The sequence below is a fragment of the Ananas comosus genome, linkage group 15, assembly GCF_001540865.1.
Source record: "Ananas comosus cultivar F153 linkage group 15, ASM154086v1, whole genome shotgun sequence".
Lineage (NCBI taxonomy): Eukaryota > Viridiplantae > Streptophyta > Magnoliopsida > Poales > Bromeliaceae > Ananas > Ananas comosus.
The window spans coordinates 3,244,152-3,266,735 of NC_033635.1; the positions used below are offsets into that span (position 1 = coordinate 3,244,152).

Consider the following 22,584-nt stretch of genomic DNA (forward strand, 5'->3'; position numbering starts at 1 on the left):
GCTGTCGATTTCACTTGTCTTTTTTCTTCTCTTGCCATTTAATTTACCATCTTTTGCTTTCGGAGGTGATGTAACATCTGAATCAACTGTTGTATCGTTTATTTGTTTAGAAAAATTAAAATGATCCAATAAGTTCAACAACAAATTGTGTAATTTGTCATGCATTTTTTTTTTTCCTTTTTCCTCCCTTCCAATGCACTTACCTTGAGATATTGCTAGGAAAGATGACTTTCTTTTTCTCACCCTCCATAAATGTTCTAAATAACTCTTCGTGTCTTGTAAGAAACACAACTGTCAAGAGGCCCATGAATTGCGTGGAAAGTTGGGACAAAGATATATATATATATATATATATATATATATTTATTTATTTCTCTTCAATATTTCTTCCCTCTCTCATTCTAACAATCCATCAAACTTGATGGGTGGTTAAAAATTTAGGAGCACAAGACTGTTGGGCTCCTAATAGCACAATAGTCATACTCTATATATATATATATATAGAGTCCGGCTGCTGTGCTATCGATAGTACCAAACACTTGGTGCTATTAAGTTTTATACCGTTAGATTAACCCATGTGATTATTTTTATCCATTAGATTATACTATTCAACTAACTACCCACTCAACCCTAGAGGGTCCACATCATCCTAACCGCACATTTCTTAATCCGAGGGCTAAAAAACTAATAGCACCAATAACTTGGTGCTATTTATAGTATTCCAGCCTAGTTCTATATANGTTCACCATATTTAGTACAAGTTGCCACAGCTAGCAGCTAAACCTCCGAGATAGTAACTTTTATTTACTTACCGTTGCCTCGGGCAAACGATAGATATCATAAGATCGAGTTGAGTATATCTCAACTCAACCTTATGATAGCCATCGTTTGCTCGAGGCAACGGTGGGTAAATAAACGCTACTACTTCGGAGAGAGAGAGAGAGAGAGAGAGAGAGAGAGAGAGAGAGAGAGAGAGATATATATATATATATATATATAAGTGTTTAGAAATCAAATTTCAAATCTTTTTAACATTATTTGCCTAATGATCAAAGGGTTTTAAAATTTGTAATTGTAATGGTCAATATGAGCCGTTTTCTCGTTTAACGGCATAAAGATATCCAAATTAATTGAATTTTTGTTAGAAAATTCTTTAAACTATTTAAAACAAGATCTATACTCTTGATCTTGACTACAAGACTCTTATCATCATTTTTTAAAGAATATTCATTTTCAGCCGTTCATTTTTGTGTCCACTCGATGGATAAGAAAACAATATCGAAAAAGTATGAAATTTGATTTTTAGATACTTCAAGTTGTATAGATCATGTTCAACGGTGCCGATCGTCGATTTGGAGGCTTCATCATCGAAAACAAATAGGTGGCAACGAAGCTCGTTTACTACCGATAGTATTCCAGCTCAACTCTATATATATATATCTTCAATGAACCAGTAAAAATAGTATTTTAACTAACTCACTGCAATACGTACAACGTAATATTATGTAATATTATTTTGAAGGTTTAAATTGATTAACGGTACTTGAAAAGCTAAGGAATGAAAAGAAATGAGACTTTGAGATCTAATTAAAAAATATTAGATAATCTTGCGGTTTGTTTTTATAGAATAAACTCGACCATAAATCCAAAAGAAAACTTCAAATATTCCCCCATATCGTTTACCACATTCATATTTTAGCATTATGTGATTCAAAGTATGTTACTTTAGTACCCTATATATATATATATATTGTTTTCGTTATCCCCTTCGTTAACTCTTTATTAAAATAATATATATAAAAAAACTTCAAATATCCTTTGTGGTTTGCCGAATGTTACTTTAGTATTTTATGGTTTATGAAATTATTACTTTAATATCCTATAGTTTTAACTTTCTCATTTGATTTAACGAAAAAATTAATGGAGGGGATAAAAAAAAAAGAAAAAGAAACTACATAGTACTAAAGTGGTATAGTTTAAACCGCAAAATACTAAAGTGAGAAAGTGTTAAACCACAAAAATGGTATTTAAAGTTTTTTCTAAATCCAATAAACAAACCTTTCCCAGGATCTATTTTTATTAAATCGAAAGCTGGAGATATAAGCACCCAAAATTTAAGATTTGAATCGATTTCAAAGTTGGTAATAATAATTAATTAAATAATCTTAAAATCAGTGCACAAGAGAGAAACCACAAATCACTTCTGTGTTTAAATCCCTCTGTATTTGAGTTCTGTGTGTGCCTAAAAAGCATGTGAATTTAAATTTGTGTTGTTTTATGTTGACTTGTGTATGTAGAAAAGTATGTAATAATATACATACATTTATACTCTTTTGAAATTGCCCCTAAAAAAAGGCTTAATTATATTCTCCTACACTGTTATTTTATTTTAGTATTATTCTTATTTGCTACATTATTATGTCTGTTTTTTAAGATACTTGTATTATTATATTTTATCAATTTCTACATTAATTGTTTAGATTTTTTTTCTATTTTGTACTTTTTTTCTTCTTATAGATATCACCAAATTATTTTTTTTCTCGCCAATCTATATATTACAGTTAACAATCTATTATATTAGACAAATTTAACAACTTATTAGGAGGTTAAATTTAATAACTTATCAATTTATTATTATTATTTTTATTATAACTCAGTTGGCAGAAGAGTAAAATTTATATCCATTTTGAAGCGTGAAACTATATATATATATATAATACATAGATATTTTTAAAAGTCTCAACTTATTACCAAATAAAAAATTAATGTGACAAGTAAAAAAAAAAAAGAAAAAAGAAAAAAGAAAAAAGATGACCCTTGCATAAAAGAGTAAAAATGTACTTCCTACCTTATAGTGAGTGCATCATTAGCATTGCTTTAAAAAATTAATTAAAAATGTTCTATTTATATATTTAAAAGAAAGAGTAAATCTTACCACACTTATTCTAGAATTTAAAAAATTCAAATAATAAAAAAGTTAATGTAATAAGCAAAAAGAATAATAATTTTTGTTCTATCTTGGGATGTCCACGAAAAGTTGTAAAATTTCGCAGATATTGTGTTGGGAACTAAAATATTCTCAGCAAAGTTCTAAAAATTCAAAATGTATTAATTAGCTCGCGCCCTTCTAAATTCTATTCCTCAACGCGTCAAAAAAAAAAAAAAAGAAAAAGAAAAAAAAACGAAAAGAAAAGAAAAGAAAAGAAAAGAAAAAAGCGCTTTATAAAAAAGCGCTTTTTGCGTGGAAGTTAGCGAACGGTCGCTTCGATTGGAAGAGAATAATTCCAATGGGGGAGAGGAGGCGGAGAATGATACGTGGGGGTGGGGAGACGAAGACGAGGACGAAGACGAAGAGATTATTCTAGAAGAATCGAGGGCGTTGGACGAAGAAGCAAGGTATGTACGTGTGTATGGGGGGCGGGGTGTAACTGGGGCGTCGCGATTTCATAGAAAATCCCTCTTTGAATTTGAAATTTTTTTTCGGGAATGGGAGGTGGGATTGCGGGGAGGATTCGTTTGACCAGAGATATCCGCCGCCTTTGATTTTTTACTCGGTTGTTGCGTTCCGTTAATTGCGTGTTTAATTTCGATTTAAAGGTCGTTTTTTGGGGGAATTTTTTATGGGATTTTGAGGTGGGTGATTGGGGATTTGGGAACTGGGGGCGTTGGGGGGAGGGATTTTTACTGATTTGGATGAGACCCAGATCGAGATTTGGGCGGTCGAAGCGAGAAAGGTGGGATCTTTTTAGGGTTTGGTAGGTGTCAATTGGTGTTTTCGGATAATTCCTGTTTGGGATTAGGTTTTCGTTTTGCAGCAATTTGGGGGATTTGATTGAGGAGTACCCACATCGAGATTTGATCGGATTTTTTACATTCGGTATGATACCATTCTCGTCTTTCTCTTTTCCTTTTCTTGAATCTAGAAACATATCGTGTTTTCTTATCTCTGGTAATAATATTTCTTGTAATAATTGTTGGTTTGTTCAAGCTATCTCCGTTTCTCTGATCACCTTATTTTTCTTTATTCTGTTTTTATAGAAGGTTTTAATTTAATTTTTTTCTTTGAAAATTATTAATATTTTTTTTCTTAGTATTTGTCATAAGATTCTAAGCATATGTTGTGGAAATTTGTAGATCCTTTCGTTGCAATATGTCTGGAGTGCAAGAGCAGGTAGAAATCAAGTTTCGGTTGCTCGACGGATCGGATATCGGTCCCGAAACATATTCGATAGCGACGAGCGTCGCCACACTCAAGGAAAGCATCCTTGCTCAGTGGCCCAAAGGTTAGCCTGATTAGCCGATGAATTTATGCTGTGATTCTGATGCTACCCTGTAGCTAATTGTGGTTATGCGAAAGTTGTTGTTTTCTCTCTTTTGCTGTTCTGCCCGAATACTGGTCTCTCTATCTTTTTTAAGTGAAAGAGAGGATCTTCAATGCTTAGTGCACCTATTTTGAATTTCTTGTGGTTATCCAGTGTTCTTGAGCTTCTGAATTGAGAATATGTTGATGGTATAAATGCGGTCGCATTTAATGATTTACACTAATAAGATCAAGCCAGGTTATTTTAGATAATGAAAGTGAGTTCCATGAATTAGCTTTGTGGCGGTGTGCGTCCTCTCTAGTTGGTCGTCTCTACATGCTGTTGCCAAATTCTGATCAATCCCTCTGAAATTTGGTCTGCAATGTCGTGGAAAAAGTTAAGGAAGCGAAAGTAGTGCTGAAAAGGTTATTTCAGATTGATTTATAACAGCAAATATGTGACGATTTTGTCTGAATTACTGAGCTCTGGCCTGAGTTGCAGCTAGATAGTCTTCCTGTTAGTCTTTTTGCGCCTGCTAGATAGCCGGTTTAATTGAAGGGCTGTTGTTTGAAACACTTGGAACCTTAAATATATGATAATGTGTCACATATCTTATGTTAATTTCTAGTTGATGGGATCTTCTTCTTGTATCTGATATTGTAGATATTCATGTAGCCGAATCAACTTGCATATGTCTTATTGCCTTTCCTGATGTTGGTGGTATGTCAGTCGGAAGTGGATCTTTAGAGATGATTTGGGGGCTTGCGGGTTCATCTTACACTTTATTTTCATCATGGATTGTTGAATTTTCATTATTTCCATTGCTCATGTCTTCCTCTCCTGACTTGGTATCTTCTTCGATTGTTGAATACATCTTTCCTCCTCTGATTTGGCATCTTTGTTGATTTCTACACCCGCATTTTCCTCGTCTTGCTAAGTATACCTCTTGATCGTTGGATGGACCATAGGATGTGACTGATTGATGATTGGTGATGAAGACTAATGTCTTATGTGACTGTGGGACCTATAGGAAGATGCTAACACAGGTTTAGAAGGAAAAATCTGATGAAATTGGGCAATGTAATCTTTTATTATAGGTTGTTTTTGAGAATGATGTAGACGTTGTTCACAAGGGAGTTTTTTTTTTTTTTTTTTTTAGGTTTTCCACTTGTACTCTTTAGTGCAAACGATGTTGTTGATCTGGAATGAACTGTTTTGGTACCAAAGTGTTGGGACTCCTTGAGACAAATTTTTGCTCTGACACTAAATTGTTAGGATTGGGTCTCTTCTTGATGCGCATCTCATTTTTTTCGAGGGATCGAGATGCATTATTTGATTAAATTACCTCTATTCGTTCACTTTGACCAAACTATTCCTAAACTTGTTACTTTTTGTAAAATCATTAAATAAAGGTAACTTTTGGTACTATTTAATCACATATGGCATACTTATTGTGAGGTAGCTGCCTTTCAACTACTCTTGCTGCCTTACGAATGTTCTGTCTAACATGCGTAATGTATAGTTTTATACTCAATGGCGAAGTATTTAGGGACATGGCTTTTGATGACAGATAAAGAGAATGGTCCGAGGACAATTAATGATATTACGCTGATTAATGCTGGTAGAATATTAGAGAATAGCAGAACCTTGGAAGAGTGCAGAAGCTCTGTGTGTGATCTTTCCGGAGTGACGGCTATGCATGTTGTCGTTCGCCTCCCTCCGTCAGAAAGAGGAACTGGTAAGAAATATACACATGTGATAAAATAACAAATTTAATATCCTAATGGTCTAAAATGGAAGTTTCTTCTATTATTTCAGAGAAGAGAGCGCGGAAAAAGCCGAAAGGTAACAAGTGTGGCTGTTTTATCATGTAAAAAAAAAAGAAAAAAAAAAAAAGAAAGAAAAAATTGCTGCTCTGAGCATTGCGGCAGCAAGATGAACAGGTTGATTAGTACTCAGTTTTTCTGTCCTTTTCTTTTTCTTTTCTCGTCCTCTCTCGGCTCTTGCGGTGTCATGCGAGTCTATTGGCTGGCGCTGGTTTGTTCGTTCGTGGCGGTTCGTTGGTTCGATCTGGTATTGCCTCTAAATTTATTGAAAGGGCTACTTTGTTTTGGCGTTGTGGCTGTCATTATTGTTGCATTGAAAGTTGATCCGAATCTTAAAAATCGACAACTTCTGTTCCTCGTCGCATTTTGCTTCTTTGAGTTTACGCATAACATGAAATTCTATTGTTATGGAGCACTTTTTGGTTTTTGATTCTGCAATCTTCTATGAGCAATCCAATTTGTGGCTGTAATGGATAGATTGGGATGATAGTAACTTGAAATTGCATATGGTTATTTGTATCATTGTATGCATAATCATGGAAGCAGAAGATTTTTGAATGCTGAGAGAGATTGTGTTGGACTTTGTAATTTATTTATTTATTTTTCTTTTCGTTAGAGATTTGACAGTCTTATGTTGTTGATATACTAATAAGCAACTGTAAACTCCGGCTTTGACGGGGTGTTTGGCCTAACTTTTGAAAAGTGATTTTGGGCTCAAAATTGATTTTTGGTTCAATAGATTGTTTGACAATCTCGTTTTCATAATCTGATTCTGATTTTTAAAATCAGTTTTCTGATTTTTGAGGTCCAAAATCAGAAGCCGCCAAAACTTACTTCATGAAATTTGATTCAGATTTTGAACTCAAAATTAAAATTTTTATTCTAATTTTCAATTCAAAGTTTAAATTTAAATTTAAAATTTAAAATTTATTTTTGAATTTTTAAATTTCAACTTTTAAAATTTAAAATTTAGTTATTAAATTTCAAATTTTAAGTTTTAAATTTAAACTTGGAACTCTTAAATTTATATTTTATATTTTATATTTTATATTCAAAATTTAAGATAAAATTTATATTTTGAAATTTTAGAATTTAAAATTTAAAAGTTTAAATTTGGTTCAGTTGAAAGTGAAAATTTTGGTTCAGTTCAAATAAGAAGAGTGAAAAATATGTGAAGTACTTGAGGCGTTTCAGGAGAGCTCACACCCAACGATAAAGGAAAATATTGTTATGTAACAAATTTAGTAAACATAATGTATAAGTATAGACATAGATTGCGTCAATTTAGTAAGAATAATGTATAAACCTATACATTATTCTCTCTAAATTTGCCACATAGTAATGTTCACTTTATTGTTTAATGTGGGCTCTATTCCGAACTGGCTCAAATTCTTAACATATTTTTATCTTTCTTTGCTTGAAGCGAATCAAATTTTTATCTTTCTGTACTTGAACCGATTCAGTCATTATTAATTGTGGGCTCTTCCAAACCGGCTCAAGTCTTCTACATATTTTGTACTTTCTTTAACCAAACTGGATTTTCCTTTTTTTTGATTGAATCGAACCGGATTACACCTCTACATTGGACCGAACTGTTCCTCTTTCACCTTTTTTGGCTATTATCTTCATTCATCGGCAAAATGAATCCCACCCCTTATCGTCACTTCTTCCATCACCGTTTTCTCTTCCTTTGTCACCATTTTCTACTTTTTTTTAATTATCTACCCGTCGCATAAGTATAGATATAGATTGCGTCAATTTGGTAAGAATAATGTATAAGTATAGATAGATATAGATTACGTCTCGGACATTGGGATTGATCCCAAGGGGCAACCGCCACATGAGCCTTTTGGTGTTAGAAGAGCTCAAACGGTTGCTTGAAGAAGCCTTATAAATGTGAGCGTTAACCATTTCAATCTTTAATTAGCTTCTAATCACAAATTACTACTCTATAGTGTATTTATGTGCAGCAACCATGCATGCATCTTGAAGAACCCATGTGTTCTTTTACTCCTTTTAAAATCTTGTTAAACGCCACTTTCTCTCTCTCTCTCTCTCTCTCTCTCTCTCTCTCTCTCTCTCCCCCCTCTATAACCCTTCTCTCTCTCTCTCTCTACCACCAAATTATCTGTGAAAAATACTATCTGTTTTGGTAGTTCTACTCTACTAAAATCTCTCCTTTCATTGTATCCTAAAGAACTATAATTCCCATGCTTAATGGGCTTTTCTGCTTCTTTTCTCTATGCTCTCTTCTGCTCCGTAATCTCGTCGATTCTCGCAGAACATGTGACAGTTACTGTGAATGCCGCGACGGCGGTCGCGGAGACGGATTTTAACTTTGTTTGTGCTACCATTGATTGGTGGCCAAAGGAGAAGTGCAACTATGGGATGTGCCCGTGGCATGAGTCCTCCCTCATCAGTTTGGTATGTTTCCCCACTCTTTCATTTCATATGATTATGATAAAATGATTCTCTACAAGCATCATAAGCTGAGTTTTTTATATCAGAAGGAAATCTATATGTCCAGGTGGTTTTGGAAATTTCGAAACTTTCGAAATTTGATTTCACAATTTGATCTTTCTAATCTTCTTGCAGGATCTCTCAAACCCCATTCTTCACAATGCTATCAAAGGTGTGTGATTCAGACTCTATTCATGTTGAAACTTTAATCTTATTAACACAAGCTATTGTTCTTCTATCTGCTAAGAAATTAGTCAACTAATAGGCTTGTTTTCTTTTCTTTCTTTCTTTTCTTCTTTTTTTTTTTTCCATTTTATAGCATTTAAGTCCTTGAGGATTAGGCTTGGAGGGTCATTACAAGACCAAGTGGTTTATCAAGTAGGAAAGAATCCTCCTAAGTGTCACAGCTTCAAGACGATCAAGAAAGGATTGTTTGGTTTCTCACAAGGATGCCTCACAATGCGTCGCTGGGACGAGCTCAATCACTTCTTCAGCAAAACTGGGTAACAGTCGATCTTCTTCGACATATCGAACACAATTAAAAAAGTTCAGAAGAATTCTTTTTCTTTCAAACTGATCTGAATGCTAAAAATAGGCAGATTTGACATGCTTGTCTCTTACAGCTTTACTGATGCAGATCTGTACTAACATTTGGATTGAATGCACTTACTGGGAGGAAAAGAGTGACGAGAAGAGGACTATATGTAGGCAATTGGGACCCAACTAATGCTCACGATTTCATCGAGTACACTGTTTCAAAGGGCGACAACATCGAATCATGGGAATTCGGTATATAACAGCACAAAGAAGTGCTAATAGGAAGCTCCAAGTCTGATTAAATAGATGTTTTTCCTAACTTTCTTTTGTATTTCTCTATAGGAAATGAACTTACTGGAGACACTGGAGTTGCTGCAAGGGTGAATGCTTGGCAATATGGCAAAGACTTGATCAAACTGAAGGAAATTATCAGCAAAATATATCACAAGAACGACAAGAAACAACCCAAGCTATTGGCTCCAGGTGGGTTCTATGAGCCGAGATGGTTCGCGGATATGCTTAGGACGTCGGGACCTAATGTTGTTGATGCAGTTACCCAGCATATCTACAACCTTGGTGCAGGTGAGTTAGCTTATAGCTTCTACTGTTTAGTAGAAACTTAGGTTATAGGGGGATATATGTACTGGGCTTATGCATACATATCCCTGTAAGATAGAAAGAAAGATAACAGATGATCAGGTAAGAAACAATTAATTACTTTGGTTTACTGTGTTCAGGTGTAGACAGGAAGTTGATTTATAAGATTCAAAATCCCCATTATCTGTCTCGGATAGCTAGTACTTACAGGCACTTTAGCACCACCATTAGAAACTTTGGACCCTGGAGCGCTGCTTGGGTGAGTGAATCAGGTGGTGCTTACAACAGTGGAGGCAAAGAAGTCTCAAACACTTTTGTCAATAGTTTTTGGTGAGTTTTTAGTTGCATTTCAACCAACAAGTTCTCTGTCAAACCACTATTCCTGTTATCAATCAATGTTTCAGCTTAAGTTTAAAGTCTTTCAGAGTTTATTTGCAGTCACACTATCCTCTGAGCAATTTGACTTCTGTTGTTTGCACTCGATTTATTTTGCAACTTTTCTTTGCAATCTGGGTAGGATGATACGTTCACTTTATCATGGACAAGTCTATGTCCTTAGTTTAAATCAATTCTTGAAATATTTAGTGTTATACTGGTCTAAAAGGTACTTGGATCAGCTTGGAATGGCATCAACATTCGGCCACAAGGTTTTCTGCAGACAATCCCTGATAGGAGGGAACTATGGCCTTCTCAATACAACAACCTTTGTTCCCAACCCAGATTATTACAGGTTAGCATCATCACATTATAGTCTATCCTTCATGACCAAATATACTACTAATTATTTTCCATCTGTATTTCTACCTTAAATGTATAATTAGCGCACTATTGTGGCATAAGTTGATGGGTCCTCGTGTTCTCAAAACCATCCAAAATGGCTCGCAATTTCTTCGAGCCTATGCTCACTGCTCCAAAAAGAAGGCAAGACTAGCAATCCAATCCATTCCTTATGTTCTTCCTATTGAATTCATGTTCAATCACTCCTCAACACATCATTTTATTCTCAATAACAGCCAGGGATTACTGTCCTGCTTATCAATCTCGCAAGAAAAACAGCCTTTGAAGTTTCAGTTGCCAGTGAATTATCAGCGAGGAAAAGAGGGACAAGGGAAGAATACCATCTCACTCCTCAAGGACGCAATCTACGTAGTCATGTGATGCTTCTTAATGGGAAACCTTTGAATCTCAACTGTGAAAATCACATCCCTAAATTGCTTCCGTTGATTGCTGAAGCTTCTGCTCCAGTACGTCTAGTGCCTCTATCAATTGCCTTTGTGAGATTCAAGGGATTAACAGCTCCAGCTTGTTCTTGAGCAAGGGTGACTGATATTCAATAAGATCCTTATATAGGACAATTTTGGATTGGCAGGTTATAGAGTTTTTTTTTTCCCTCTTTCCCAGCAAAAGCTAGGTAAAGAGCATGAGGATTACTTGTTTCTTTTATATGTTAAACAGGTTCACAACTGGGTACAGTGGTTGGTAAATGAGAATTTGTATCGACAAAACAGTATCAGCATAAGCATTTTGGTGCAATTTATTCTCATTTAAGAAAAACAAATGTACCGACTAATTTAGTACATTGAAGACATGTAACGAAACAAACAGCTTTATACTAACATTTAAACTGTCAAAGAATTTATAAAATTTACAGTAGTAAGGGTACAGACAACACAAGGCTTGGTATTGGTTGGTACTGGTTAAATATGAGAAAAAGAAAATTTTCAAGGAACACTCATGCACAAGCTCTAGCCTCGAATTTTGGCAAGACTACAAATACAATAGACATAGGAGCAACAGATAGGGGTGAATTAACTGCAACTAATGAAGGATTTAAAGGTGGAATACCTCCATCTTCGGCGATCTCCAAGGGAGTGCCGTTGAGCAGCATGGTTTTGCTTTGATGATATCCATCCTTCGCCATTAGATGATATTCCTCTCTCATTTCAGCGTCATATGATGCTTTCTTTCCGATCCATGAAACTGTTCTTTTAATGACACGAACAAAGGACTTTGTTTTCTTGATGCTGATTTTCTCATCAAGATCGATGTTCATGTCATTCTGAATGGTGATCGTGAATTGTGTAGTGTTGCTGAGGTTGATCAACAGAAGGGAAATTCCTTGCTGCAAGGATAATAATACTAATAAAGGATGTTACTAATAATATGTTAATATTTAGAGTAAAGATCCTCGGGGAAGCAACTTTGCATAAAAATTCTGCAAAAAGAACAATGTTCACAAGGTAAAATGGTGGTATAAAGGATACCTTTTGTTTTCTGCAATGAGCATAGGCACGTAAAAAAGATGATGCATTAATATCAACTGAAAGAACAGCATTCCCCATAAGTCGATGCCATAATAGTGCGCTGATAATAACAACAAAAAGAATTTGAATGTCAGACTATTGCTTTTCTACAGTTTTCAAATTCATCTAGAAATATGGCCCTGAAAGTTTACATATTTACAGATATAAGCATATATCCTCTGCAAAATCTGAATTTTCATACACATGCCCTTTAGTATATAGCAATTTACATATGCAAAATTGTGTTCTCAAAATACCTTTCTTAGAAAACTTTTTCTACTACAAAATCAACTTCTACCCATGTATTGGGTGATCCCGAACTTACGATAATGGTATCTTTGGAAGAACAGCACCTTCGGGGGATATATGTACATATTCAAAATTCAGTGTCATATGTGTAAAACGATGATCTTGCAGGGATATATATGTTAACTACCGCTCACTCCCTTCCTCTTTTCTTTTAAGTACATAAAGCATCTACTTCTTTCAGTGGCTTTAGTAGGCCTGCCTGTAGTAATCAGGATTTGGGATGAATGTTTCTGTGTCGAGGAGACCATAGTTGCCACCTATGAGAGTCTGTCGACAAAAAACCTTGGTGTTGTATTTAGCTGCCATTCCGAGCTGATCTAAGTACCTGAGACAGGAAAAAGTAAGTCATTAAAAGCGAAATGGTGCTGGTATGAGGGGGGTAGAAGAAAGCGCAGAATATCAGCAATTCAAAAGAGAAGGTATTGAAGATAACCATATGCTGTTTATGAATGTATTAGATATTAGATGACCACCATTGTTGAAGACCCCACCACCTTCGCTAACCCAGGCTGAAGCCCATGGGCCATGTCTTTGAATGGTTAGCTGGAGATCTCTATATTTGTCTGATACCCGATCCAAGTACTTTGGATCTAAGATCTTCCTCAGAAGATGCATATCATCACCTGCAAATTATATTTGAACTTGTTAGATATGTCTCGAATTCTAAAACTGCAAGGTTTTTTAATCCTATTCTGTTTTGATTATTCCATTAAGTTAAGTTCAGATTATTCCTAATCTAATTAAGATATTCCTACTCTTAGCGGATTTGTATTCCTAATCGTATTAGAATTTAGCCACTATTATAAATATACCCTTTATTCCATTGATTTGGTGCGGCAGATGAGAGGGAGTATGGGTGTATTTTTGGGATTAGGGTTTTGCGAGAGGCATATTTTGTACAACACTTCGATTATAATGAAGATCTCCACTTTGTCTTCGCTCGTGGATGTAGGCCGGTGGCCGAACCACGTAAATATTGTATACTTTATTTTTCTTCTCTCTTTCTCGGATCTCTTTTGGCATTTTCGCATCCGACGAACTAAATCTTTTCCGCCTTTGTCATAACAGAAATATCTTTCCCTTATCCATTTTTTGTATGAATCGAAAAAGTTTGTGCACTTCTACTTAGACCAGCGCTAATATTTGAGGGTTGACTACAATACATAGTTTCTTGAAGTTTGACCAAAATTTTAATTATGTCCACATAGTTTCTATTTTGACAATTTACTCCCCAGTGTAACAATTTAATCCTTCTGTTAGTCTGCCGTTCGACAAAAGATGATACCTCAACATCATGACATGATATCAGTTTAGACGACATGGTAGTTCTTTTTTGAGGTTTCAACTAAACGATGATACTTCCGTGGGTTTTTTTTTCAGATGTTATTATGCCGAACAAACGTCACAAATTCAATTGTTAAAACATGTGCAACTTCACAATATCCCGATCAAATTTCAGGAATAGAATTTGTAATAAACCCTTTTCTAGCTAGTGGCAAGTGCTTATATATCCTTGCGAAGTAACAGTATTACATATTTACGAATACAAACTTTGAAATATCATATATATCCCTGTAAACGACAAAAACTTGTGGATTGTTTTATACAAGTCATACCGCAATGGCTGTTTTGTCCTCATTGGGATTAATGGGGACGCCACTTTGGGGTGGTGAGATCGAGCTCCATTTCGTTCGTCAGATGATCAAGGCCACTTGATTTGCTTTGATTCCTTCAACCAAGTTTTTGGTCACCGGCTTAAAGGGAATGACAAAGAGGATAGGCGCAAGATAATCTTTTAATTAAAATATGGTGCCCATTTGACTATCTAGGGAAATATTTGCGAGTTTAGAGGATACATATGATTTTTTAAGGTTTAGAGGGGTAACAATGCAATATTCAAACTGTGTCGGGATATATTTTAAATCATCCCATTTTAACTACCAGAGTTTTATTTTAACAAGCATTTTAAAAGGAATATAAGGGCAACTAAGTAAGGCTAAATAGGTTATGGAGCATTACCTACCTCGACCTAAGTTATAAATATGATGAGTCAAAGCACTGATAACGCCCCTGCCTGAAACCTGAAGGAGCCGAGCATACCACTGCTGATCGAAAAAGCCTCCAGGGGCTAATAGTAAAGGCTGGGAGTTGGACTTCTTACACAAGTCATCAAGAATTGATTTAAGCCCAATTAAGTCCTTTCCATAGAGATTAGCATCAACACTTGCGCCTATACCATGCCCACTCAACTCGTTTCCTGAGAAGACGAGCGTGAAGAACCAAACCATGAGAAGGGAGATTATGAAAACCAACTTGAGAAGAATAATTCAATTTAGAACACAGGTCATTCCCATGAATTTGTAATTGCAAGAGTTATATATAACCCTCCAAAATTATTTATTTAGGTATATAGAACTACAAAATCATAATTTTCTTACATGCCTTAAAAAATCTAACTTCTTACATATAGGGCGCATTTGGTTCGAAGTCGGAATCAGAATCAGAATGAGAATCGAAATAAGCTGGAATCGAAATCGGAATGACTCATTACCTAATTCTATTTGGCTCGTTACCTAAATCGGAATCGGAATAAATCATTCCCATTATCAGTATTTGGTTTAAATAGATATAAAAAACGTAATCAAATTAATATACTAATTTTATCTTTATAATATATTAATTTAAATTCAAATTGAAAATTAAATATTAAAAATTTACATCAAAATTTTAAAATAATGTCAAAATTTTAAATCTATTTTTTTTAAAAAAAATAAATTTTGAAGTTGAGTGGATAATTCAAAATATAAAACTAAATTTCGATTTATTCAAATTCAAACTTAAAATTACAATTCAAAATTGAATTTGAATCCATAAATTTAATTTAAGTTTTAAATAAAATTTGAATAAAACTTTATATAAATTAAATTGTAATTTAAATTCAAATTCATAAGTTAGATTCGAAATACTTGATTAAATTTTAATTTTTAATTCAAATTCAAATTAAAATTTAAAATTATAAATTTAATTTCTAAATTTAAACTCACATTTTAATTAAAAAATGTTGAAAAAATAAATTTAATTTGAATAAATATTCATTCCGTCCGGATTCCGGATTGGAAAAAGAGGTAATTGGGGGATTCTCATTCCACTCGGGAATGGGAATCAGAATGGAACTCCCACATACCAAACACCTACAAACGGATTTGCCCATTCCGATTCCGATTCCAGGATGAAAATGAAGCGAACCAAACACGCCCATATAGTAGTGCTATTCTACAAAATTGCCAATGGTTAAAACACCCTTTCGAATACAAAACAAACTTCGACATGATTTTTTATCATGCAATCGAATGAAAATATCAGTTTTTACAGAGGTATATATGCACATAAATTTGCAAGGATTTATATGTAAAAACCCCTATTGCAATTTTATAGCATGCATCCCGAAAATATCAGGAAAAGAATTCACAGGTTCTGCAGATATTAGAATGATATTGAGAAAGATAAAAAGATGTAAATACTTTTGAGAATTACCAAACTCCCATGAATCAACTGCATATCCCTTAGATATAGTGTATTGTATGAAGTCACGAGCATTAGTAGAGTTCCAAGCACCTCCCCAAATAGTACGACGTATATGAGACCTCCCGGAGAGTGCATTCAAACCAAATGTAACAATGGCTCTGCAAGCACATATGTCAGTCATGAATTACTTCTTTGTGCCTCAAATATTCAATGAACCAAGCAAACTTGCACTACATTTTTTTTTTTTTTTTAAACCTACATGACTAAATAGACAAAGAAATACCCAAAGCACTTAGTTCCATGCTCTTAAAAAAATCCAATAATTGCAACAACAGATTGCTTGCTTCTTATGATTTCAGATACAAGATTCTTTCTGAATTCCAATTTAAGACTGTAAACTCGAATACTTGGAGTAGGACTCAGACCGGGAAAAAATGAATTGGTAAGTACGAGAAAAGAGAAAAAAGGGCAATAATTACCCTGTTCTCTGAAATAAATCGTTGAGCTTGCCCCACCTCTCCATGCTTAGACAGCCATTAGAAAACCCAAACAAACCATTTGACACTGTCATAAAAGGTAGGCACGGATCTACATTATCCACTCCATATACAACTTGGTCTTGCAAAGACCCTCCAAGCCTAATCCTCAAATGGTTGAATGCTGTTATGCACATAAAACCCACGAATAAGGTGATTGAAATACATAAGAATCTTAGCAATTTCATGAGATTAGGTCCATCATTGTTCACGTTGCAGTCATACAGAATTTTCGCAAAATAATCAATGAAAATTTGGCAAACCCCACAATAAGATCTCTTCATTCTCTCTTCTTCCCAACTATTTCATTTTGCAGGCTTCATCAATGGCACTTGCTAGTTGCAGTTTACAAAATTAGAAGCATCCGCTGGCAGTGCTATTACCGTATAGAGAAATGGAAGTACAAGTTTCTTAAAATTTGTATCATTCTTCTATCCATCAAGTTTCTCAAAATGTCTACATACAAAACCTTATTTCTAAATAATATGGAGTAACGAACTACTACACACTTTCGAGATCGAAAGATTAGGATCACTATTGTACATTAAAGATCAAAGAGCGGTGTGCAGGTACAGCCATGGGGCAAATACTATTTTCAGTTCAAAGCAGCATCAGAAAGGATGTTTTGAGGAACGTACCTTGGATAGCTTTAGCTAGAAAAGGATGGTTTATGTCCTGATGAAACCAAAAAGTAAAAAAAATAGATATAATTACATTCTTTTTCATCACTTAAAAAAAAAACTTCTTTGATTTCATACATTAAACCTACAAACTATTGTTTTACAGTTAGAAAAAACAAAAAGGAAAAAAAAGAAACACTAACTATTGAGAATGAAAGGGGAATAAAATGCTCACCAAATTCAGGATAGAAGATTGACCCCACGGGCACTGATCGTAGTTACACTTCTCTGGAGGCCACCAGTCGATAGTGGCACAGACAAAATTATCATCGGTTTCAGCTGTCCTAGAAGAACCTTTAACTATCACTGTTGCCTCCGGAAACACTTGAGCCGAAATTCTAGGAAGAGTGCATATAAAGAGGAATAGCAGAAACCCAAAATCCATGCTTCAAAGCCCAGTTCTTTGCTCAAAGAAGCTGCAAATTCAATAGCAAAAGGCAAATTAAATGGTATGAGCCCCCAGAGAACATTTGTAGCAGAAACGGTGCGTTTATTGTTCATTGTTTATGTTTATCGACAATTTGAGAAATATAGCATCATGGATTTATCTCTTTGACTGCATCGAATCAATGTGAGAGAATGAATCAAATTAAGATGGGAAAATTCGTCCTTCGCGTGTCAAATTGGCCTTTTAACCTGGTGTGTATGTTCACTGGATCACAAAAACAGATTAATATAACAAACCATATTTAACTAGTAAAACAATCCATCTTGCACTTTTAACTAATAAAAGAAAGGTAAAGAAACATGGGTTTTTCCCCTCTTATCTTAGAACCAACTTAGAGATTCACCAAAAAGTTTGTAACTGCAAGTGACAAAAATTTCCTCAAATCAAACTATTCAACTATAAACCCAGATGAAATCAAACCTCAATGCACTCGAAAAAGATCAACAATGGCGATCACGAAGGCCCTTCTTGTGAGCTTCAACATCTCCCAGGCGAACCCCAAAGCAGAAAGGGACAACGGACCAATTTTCAAGCCAAAGGTGCCACCTGTCCCGCTCGATCACCGATTTTCTCCGCTTTTTCGACGACTCACGCAAAGAGCATCAACAATGGCGAATTGGCTCTCGCTAGATTCGTCTCGTCGCATCGAAATCGTGCGAAATTCGCGTCGAAAGATATATCTAAGCTTTCGCTAGGAGAATCTCTACTCACTGTGAGCTTGTTGGGCTCGGATCTCTTTATCTGTTTGGGGACGGCGGAGGATCGAGCATAGAGTAGGGATGTCAATATGTATGGATACCCGAAATTTTATCGGAATCGAATTTGAATGAAACAAATATTCGGAATCGAATTTGAATGAAATAAATATATTCGATGCTAAATGAATATGGATTCGAATATGGATATCAAAAATAGAAATCCGACGGATATAGATTTTGACTGTACCCGAACCCGACCCGAACCTGAATTTATTTTGTATTATATATAATATATATATAAAAATTTGATGTTATATTTGAATTTGTATTTTAAAAATTTAGATTTAATATAATGTATTTTGAAATATTGAAAAAATAAATAATTATTTCGGGTTCAAATTTTCCGGTTCGGATTTGGATTTGGATTTCGAATTTTTGGTCGGGTTCGGATTTGGATATGAATTTTTAAAATCCGTCGGGTTCGGGTTCGGATTTGGGTTCGGGTCTCGGGTTTGGAGTTGGGTTCGGGTTCGGGTTTTTAAAAATCCGTCCCGGATCCGACCCGTTGACATCTCTAGCATAGAGGAGAGTAGAGATCTCGTTTTCGCCATTTTATTTTTTTTCAAAAAAAGATAATATCTAATATTCCAACTAAAAACATTTCTGGTTGACTAAAATATTTTTATTGACTTAAAAAAAAATCAAATATTTAGAGTTTGAAAAGATGTTTTGATAATTTTAAAATAAATTTAAAAATTTTGAATAATAATCAGAAATAAATAAATAAACAAAAGTTCTTTTTATTCTATGTGGAAAAGAAGAAAAGACTAGTTTCCATAAGGAGTTGTTTGGAGGTCTCAAACAGTCAAACTTAACTAATTAGTTTCGTGAACTACAGTTCATACCGCATCGAGTCAAAGTTTGTTGATCGGTCCCAGTAAATTTTAAGTAAGAGATCAGATGATCTCTCAACTTCAGCGCCAAACACCATTTTCTTAGTTGCAAGTTCGACTTTTACGATTCACCTTTAGCCTATAAAATTGAACATATGTATCCGCGCATCTTCGAGAAGATCACCTCCAAAAACTGCATAGCGAAGGAGTGCTTGGGAAGGAATAGATGGAAGTGGCAAAAGATCCTGTCAGGGTTCACTCCCTCATCTCCGATAGATAGTGACCAACTTTCAAATTTAAATGATTCACTTGCTACGATTTCTCCATATAATACATAGGATGAAGTAAGATGGAGGTGGACATGCTCCGAATTGTTCTGGGTCAACTCGGTATATAAATTTCTTTTGGACGATGGAGTTAGAGTCAAGGGTTCGGTACGTCAATAGAAGATCAGATCCTCTCTTAAAGTCAAGATTTTCGTTTGGCTTGTGCTGAAAAAAAATATGCTCATCATGGACAACCTTCTTAAAAGAGGTTGGGTTGGAGATGAGAATTGTGTATTATGTATAGACGAGAAAGAGACAATGGACCATCTCTTTTTTGGCTGCGCTTACACTACGGCATTGCTAAAAGGTTTGCTACCAAATAAACTACTTTTTAACAATCGGCCATCCTCGACAGAGATATGGCAAATGAGTTGTGCCAAAAAGGGTGCACAGGGGGATAAAGAATTGACGACCATTACCGACTGTCCCTAGAGCAAGTGGCAAAGGGCTTGGTGGTTGGTACCCGAGACCCAAGTTCGAATCCTAGTTGATTCACATTTCTTGCTAAGTTTATTTCTAAATGAAATAAACGAAGCGGGTAGCATGCTACCTATCTCTCAAAAAAAAAAAAAAATTTGCAACGTGGTGAGTACTACGGTTGGAGCATAACAGGAGAATTTTCCAGAATTCAAGACGGGATGTTGGGAAGCTTGTTGTTGGAGATCAGAGTGCTCAGAGATTTGTGGGAACGGTCTTGTACCTGAATTGCATTGTTTTTCTTCCCTCTCTCTTTTTTGTCTTTCTTTCTTTCGTGCTCATAGTTTTCCTTTCATTTTTTCTTTTTTCTTGTTTTCTATCTATCGAGGCTCTGGTTGCCTCAATTTGTAGCTAAGTTCACTTTCTAATTAAATGAAGCGGTAGCATGCTACCTTTTCTTTAAAAAAAAAAAAAAGAACAATTCTCATAGGTAAGACTATTAAATTTATCGTAATTGTTTCTTTAAAATTTGTGCATTTGACTTCTATTAGATGTAACTAGTGTAGGTACCTGCGCGATGCGGCGGATAGTTACTGCTAAAATAAAAAATTTATAAATAATAAAATATCAATATAACTAAATAAAATATTATTATGTCAAAAAGGGTACAATATAGATAATTGTATAGCAATCGATGCAACAGGAAAAAAAATATTTTAAGTAAATCCTAATTAGAGTATATAGAAATATACTAATATATACAATATAGGGCTGGGGCTACTATATACTTTTATGAGTATAGAACCCCTTGTACTCATAAATTTTTAACCGTTGATTGATGGGATGTGTGGTTAGGATGATGGTGATCCCCACTTAGAATGATAGTGGTCCCCTAAGGTTGAGTGGGTAGTTGGTTGAATAGTATGATCTAACGGGTGAAAATGATTATGGAATAAATCTAAGGGCCGAAAACTTATGAGTATAAGGGAGCCAATACTCATAAAAGTATAGTAGCCGGACTCTACAATATAGATTGTTTATTCATTTATTAGTCTGGAAGGTGTAATATAATACGAACAATAATTGTGCAAGTAACATATAGCATTTCTATAACACATAGCATTTCAAAATGTCACTTATCCATGCCAAATCGCTCAAATTGAACCAAAAAAATTCTAATTAACCTCAAAATATTGCTAATTCTCGCCAAATCACTCAAATATATATAAAAAAATTGTTATATTTTTTAAAAAAATACTAACGGATGGGATCGGTGGCATGGAAATTGCAAAGGCGAAATGTGTAGAGAAAAATCAGCGTGAGAACATTCAAATAGAATTAATCTTGTAATGATTGATACTGAGAGCCTAAATTTAAAATCTAATTCTTTTACATATTAGGTAAATATATTTTAAAATTTCATAAAAAAATTAACAAAATGAAAGAATGAAACGGTGGCTATGAATAATTGGTCTAGTAATCAATTATGATTATAATTATCATTAATTGATGAAATGTTAATATACAAATAATTGATGAAATATTAATGAATCATATACTATACGGCCAAGAACGTATAGTTAGGGAGGAGAGGGGAGGGGAAGGGGTGGAGGAGAGAGAGTTATTACAAAAAAAAAAATAGAATTAATAAATGAAACATTATAATTAATATGAGGGGAAGGGGTGGGAGAGAGAGAGTTATTACAAAAAAAAAAGAGAAAGAATTAATAGATGAAACATTATAATTAATAGGTGAAACGTTAATATAGAATTAATTGATAAAACATTAATGAATTATATAGGAGAGGGGTTAATAGATTATTATATTATATTATATATTATTATTATTATGAAGATGAAGGGTTTCTTGCCACGTGGCAAGAAATATTGTGGCTTTATTTAGGTTAATAGGTGGTCATATAAGAAATGTCAATATTAAATTTTTATTCAGGCTAGTCAATCAATTTATGTTTATTTTTTTTTTCAAAAAATGCCAATTATGAAAAATGGAAGGTAAGGACATACAAAACTCACTTAAAAATATAAAATATTTTGAATTGATTATCCAATCTTTCAAAATTTTATTTTTACTATTCAATATTTTAATTTATTTGATTAGAACCAACCAACGACACTTCGATTTCAAAATATAAACTAATTTATTACTTTAATAAGCTTATAATACAAAAATTACCTAAAATATGCTAAATAAATCTGTAAATATAAATAAATTTTTTAAATTTTGAAGTAAAATATCGTTGACTGAAGGCATTTAGCTCTCCCACTATTTTTTTTTTTTTTTGAGAGAGATAGGTAGCATGCTGCCCGCTCCGTTTATTTCATTTAGAAATAAACTTAGCTCGAAATATAAATCAACTAGGATTTGAATTTGAGTTTCGGGTACCAACCATCAAGCCCTTTGCCGCTTGCTCTAGGGACGGTCGGTCTCTCCCACTTTATAATAGCCCACGGAGCGGACGGTGTCGATGTTCCGACCATAATTCTTAACACATTTTCACTTAACCCCCTCGGCAATTGTGTTATTAGTATGAAACCCCATCCAGCTCCGATTCTCATAGAATTTTTTTTTACAGTAATTCTATTAAAATTTTTAATGTGTCAAATAATTTTTTCAAAATTTTATTTGATCAACTAACTTGAGAAATACAATGAAGTATTTACCGCCTTCAGAGAGAAGCGGTGAATGATTCGTCATTTTTATATTATT

General features: G+C 34.3%; 3 protein-coding genes across 4 annotated transcripts; 2 read left to right on the forward strand and 1 right to left on the reverse strand.

Annotated features, from left to right (window-relative positions):
• LOC109721584 (membrane-anchored ubiquitin-fold protein 1-like) lies at positions 3,240-6,685 on the forward strand. Of its 2 annotated transcripts, none has more exons than XM_020249269.1 (4): positions 3,240-3,396; positions 4,135-4,283; positions 5,872-6,039; positions 6,120-6,685. In XM_020249269.1, exons 2-4 carry the CDS (start codon positions 4,151-4,153, stop codon positions 6,173-6,175), a joined length of 357 nt encoding a protein of 118 aa, XP_020104858.1. In that variant the 5' UTR covers positions 3,240-3,396; positions 4,135-4,150; the 3' UTR covers positions 6,176-6,685. The 2 variants fall into 2 exon arrangements, with proteins under 2 accessions (XP_020104858.1, XP_020104857.1); XM_020249268.1 differs by having other exon boundaries at positions 3,244-3,877.
• On the forward strand, positions 7,562-11,240 carry LOC109721619 (heparanase-like protein 2). The gene is made up of 9 exons (XM_020249321.1): positions 7,562-8,551; positions 8,723-8,759; positions 8,907-9,090; positions 9,225-9,376; positions 9,467-9,706; positions 9,862-10,051; positions 10,326-10,451; positions 10,543-10,642; positions 10,735-11,240. Exons 1-9 carry the CDS (start codon positions 8,345-8,347, stop codon positions 11,032-11,034), a joined length of 1,536 nt encoding a protein of 511 aa, XP_020104910.1. The 5' UTR covers positions 7,562-8,344; the 3' UTR covers positions 11,035-11,240.
• On the reverse strand, positions 11,310-18,279 carry LOC109721618 (heparanase-like protein 2). The gene is made up of 10 exons (XM_020249320.1): positions 17,943-18,279; positions 17,250-17,490; positions 17,033-17,069; positions 16,338-16,518; positions 15,868-16,016; positions 14,357-14,590; positions 12,767-12,956; positions 12,533-12,658; positions 11,986-12,085; positions 11,310-11,843 (listed from the first exon to the last, which is right to left on the reverse strand). The coding sequence occupies exons 2-10, from the start codon at positions 17,457-17,459 to the stop codon at positions 11,454-11,456; spliced, it is 1,617 nt and encodes a 538-aa protein (XP_020104909.1). The 5' UTR covers positions 17,460-17,490; positions 17,943-18,279; the 3' UTR covers positions 11,310-11,453.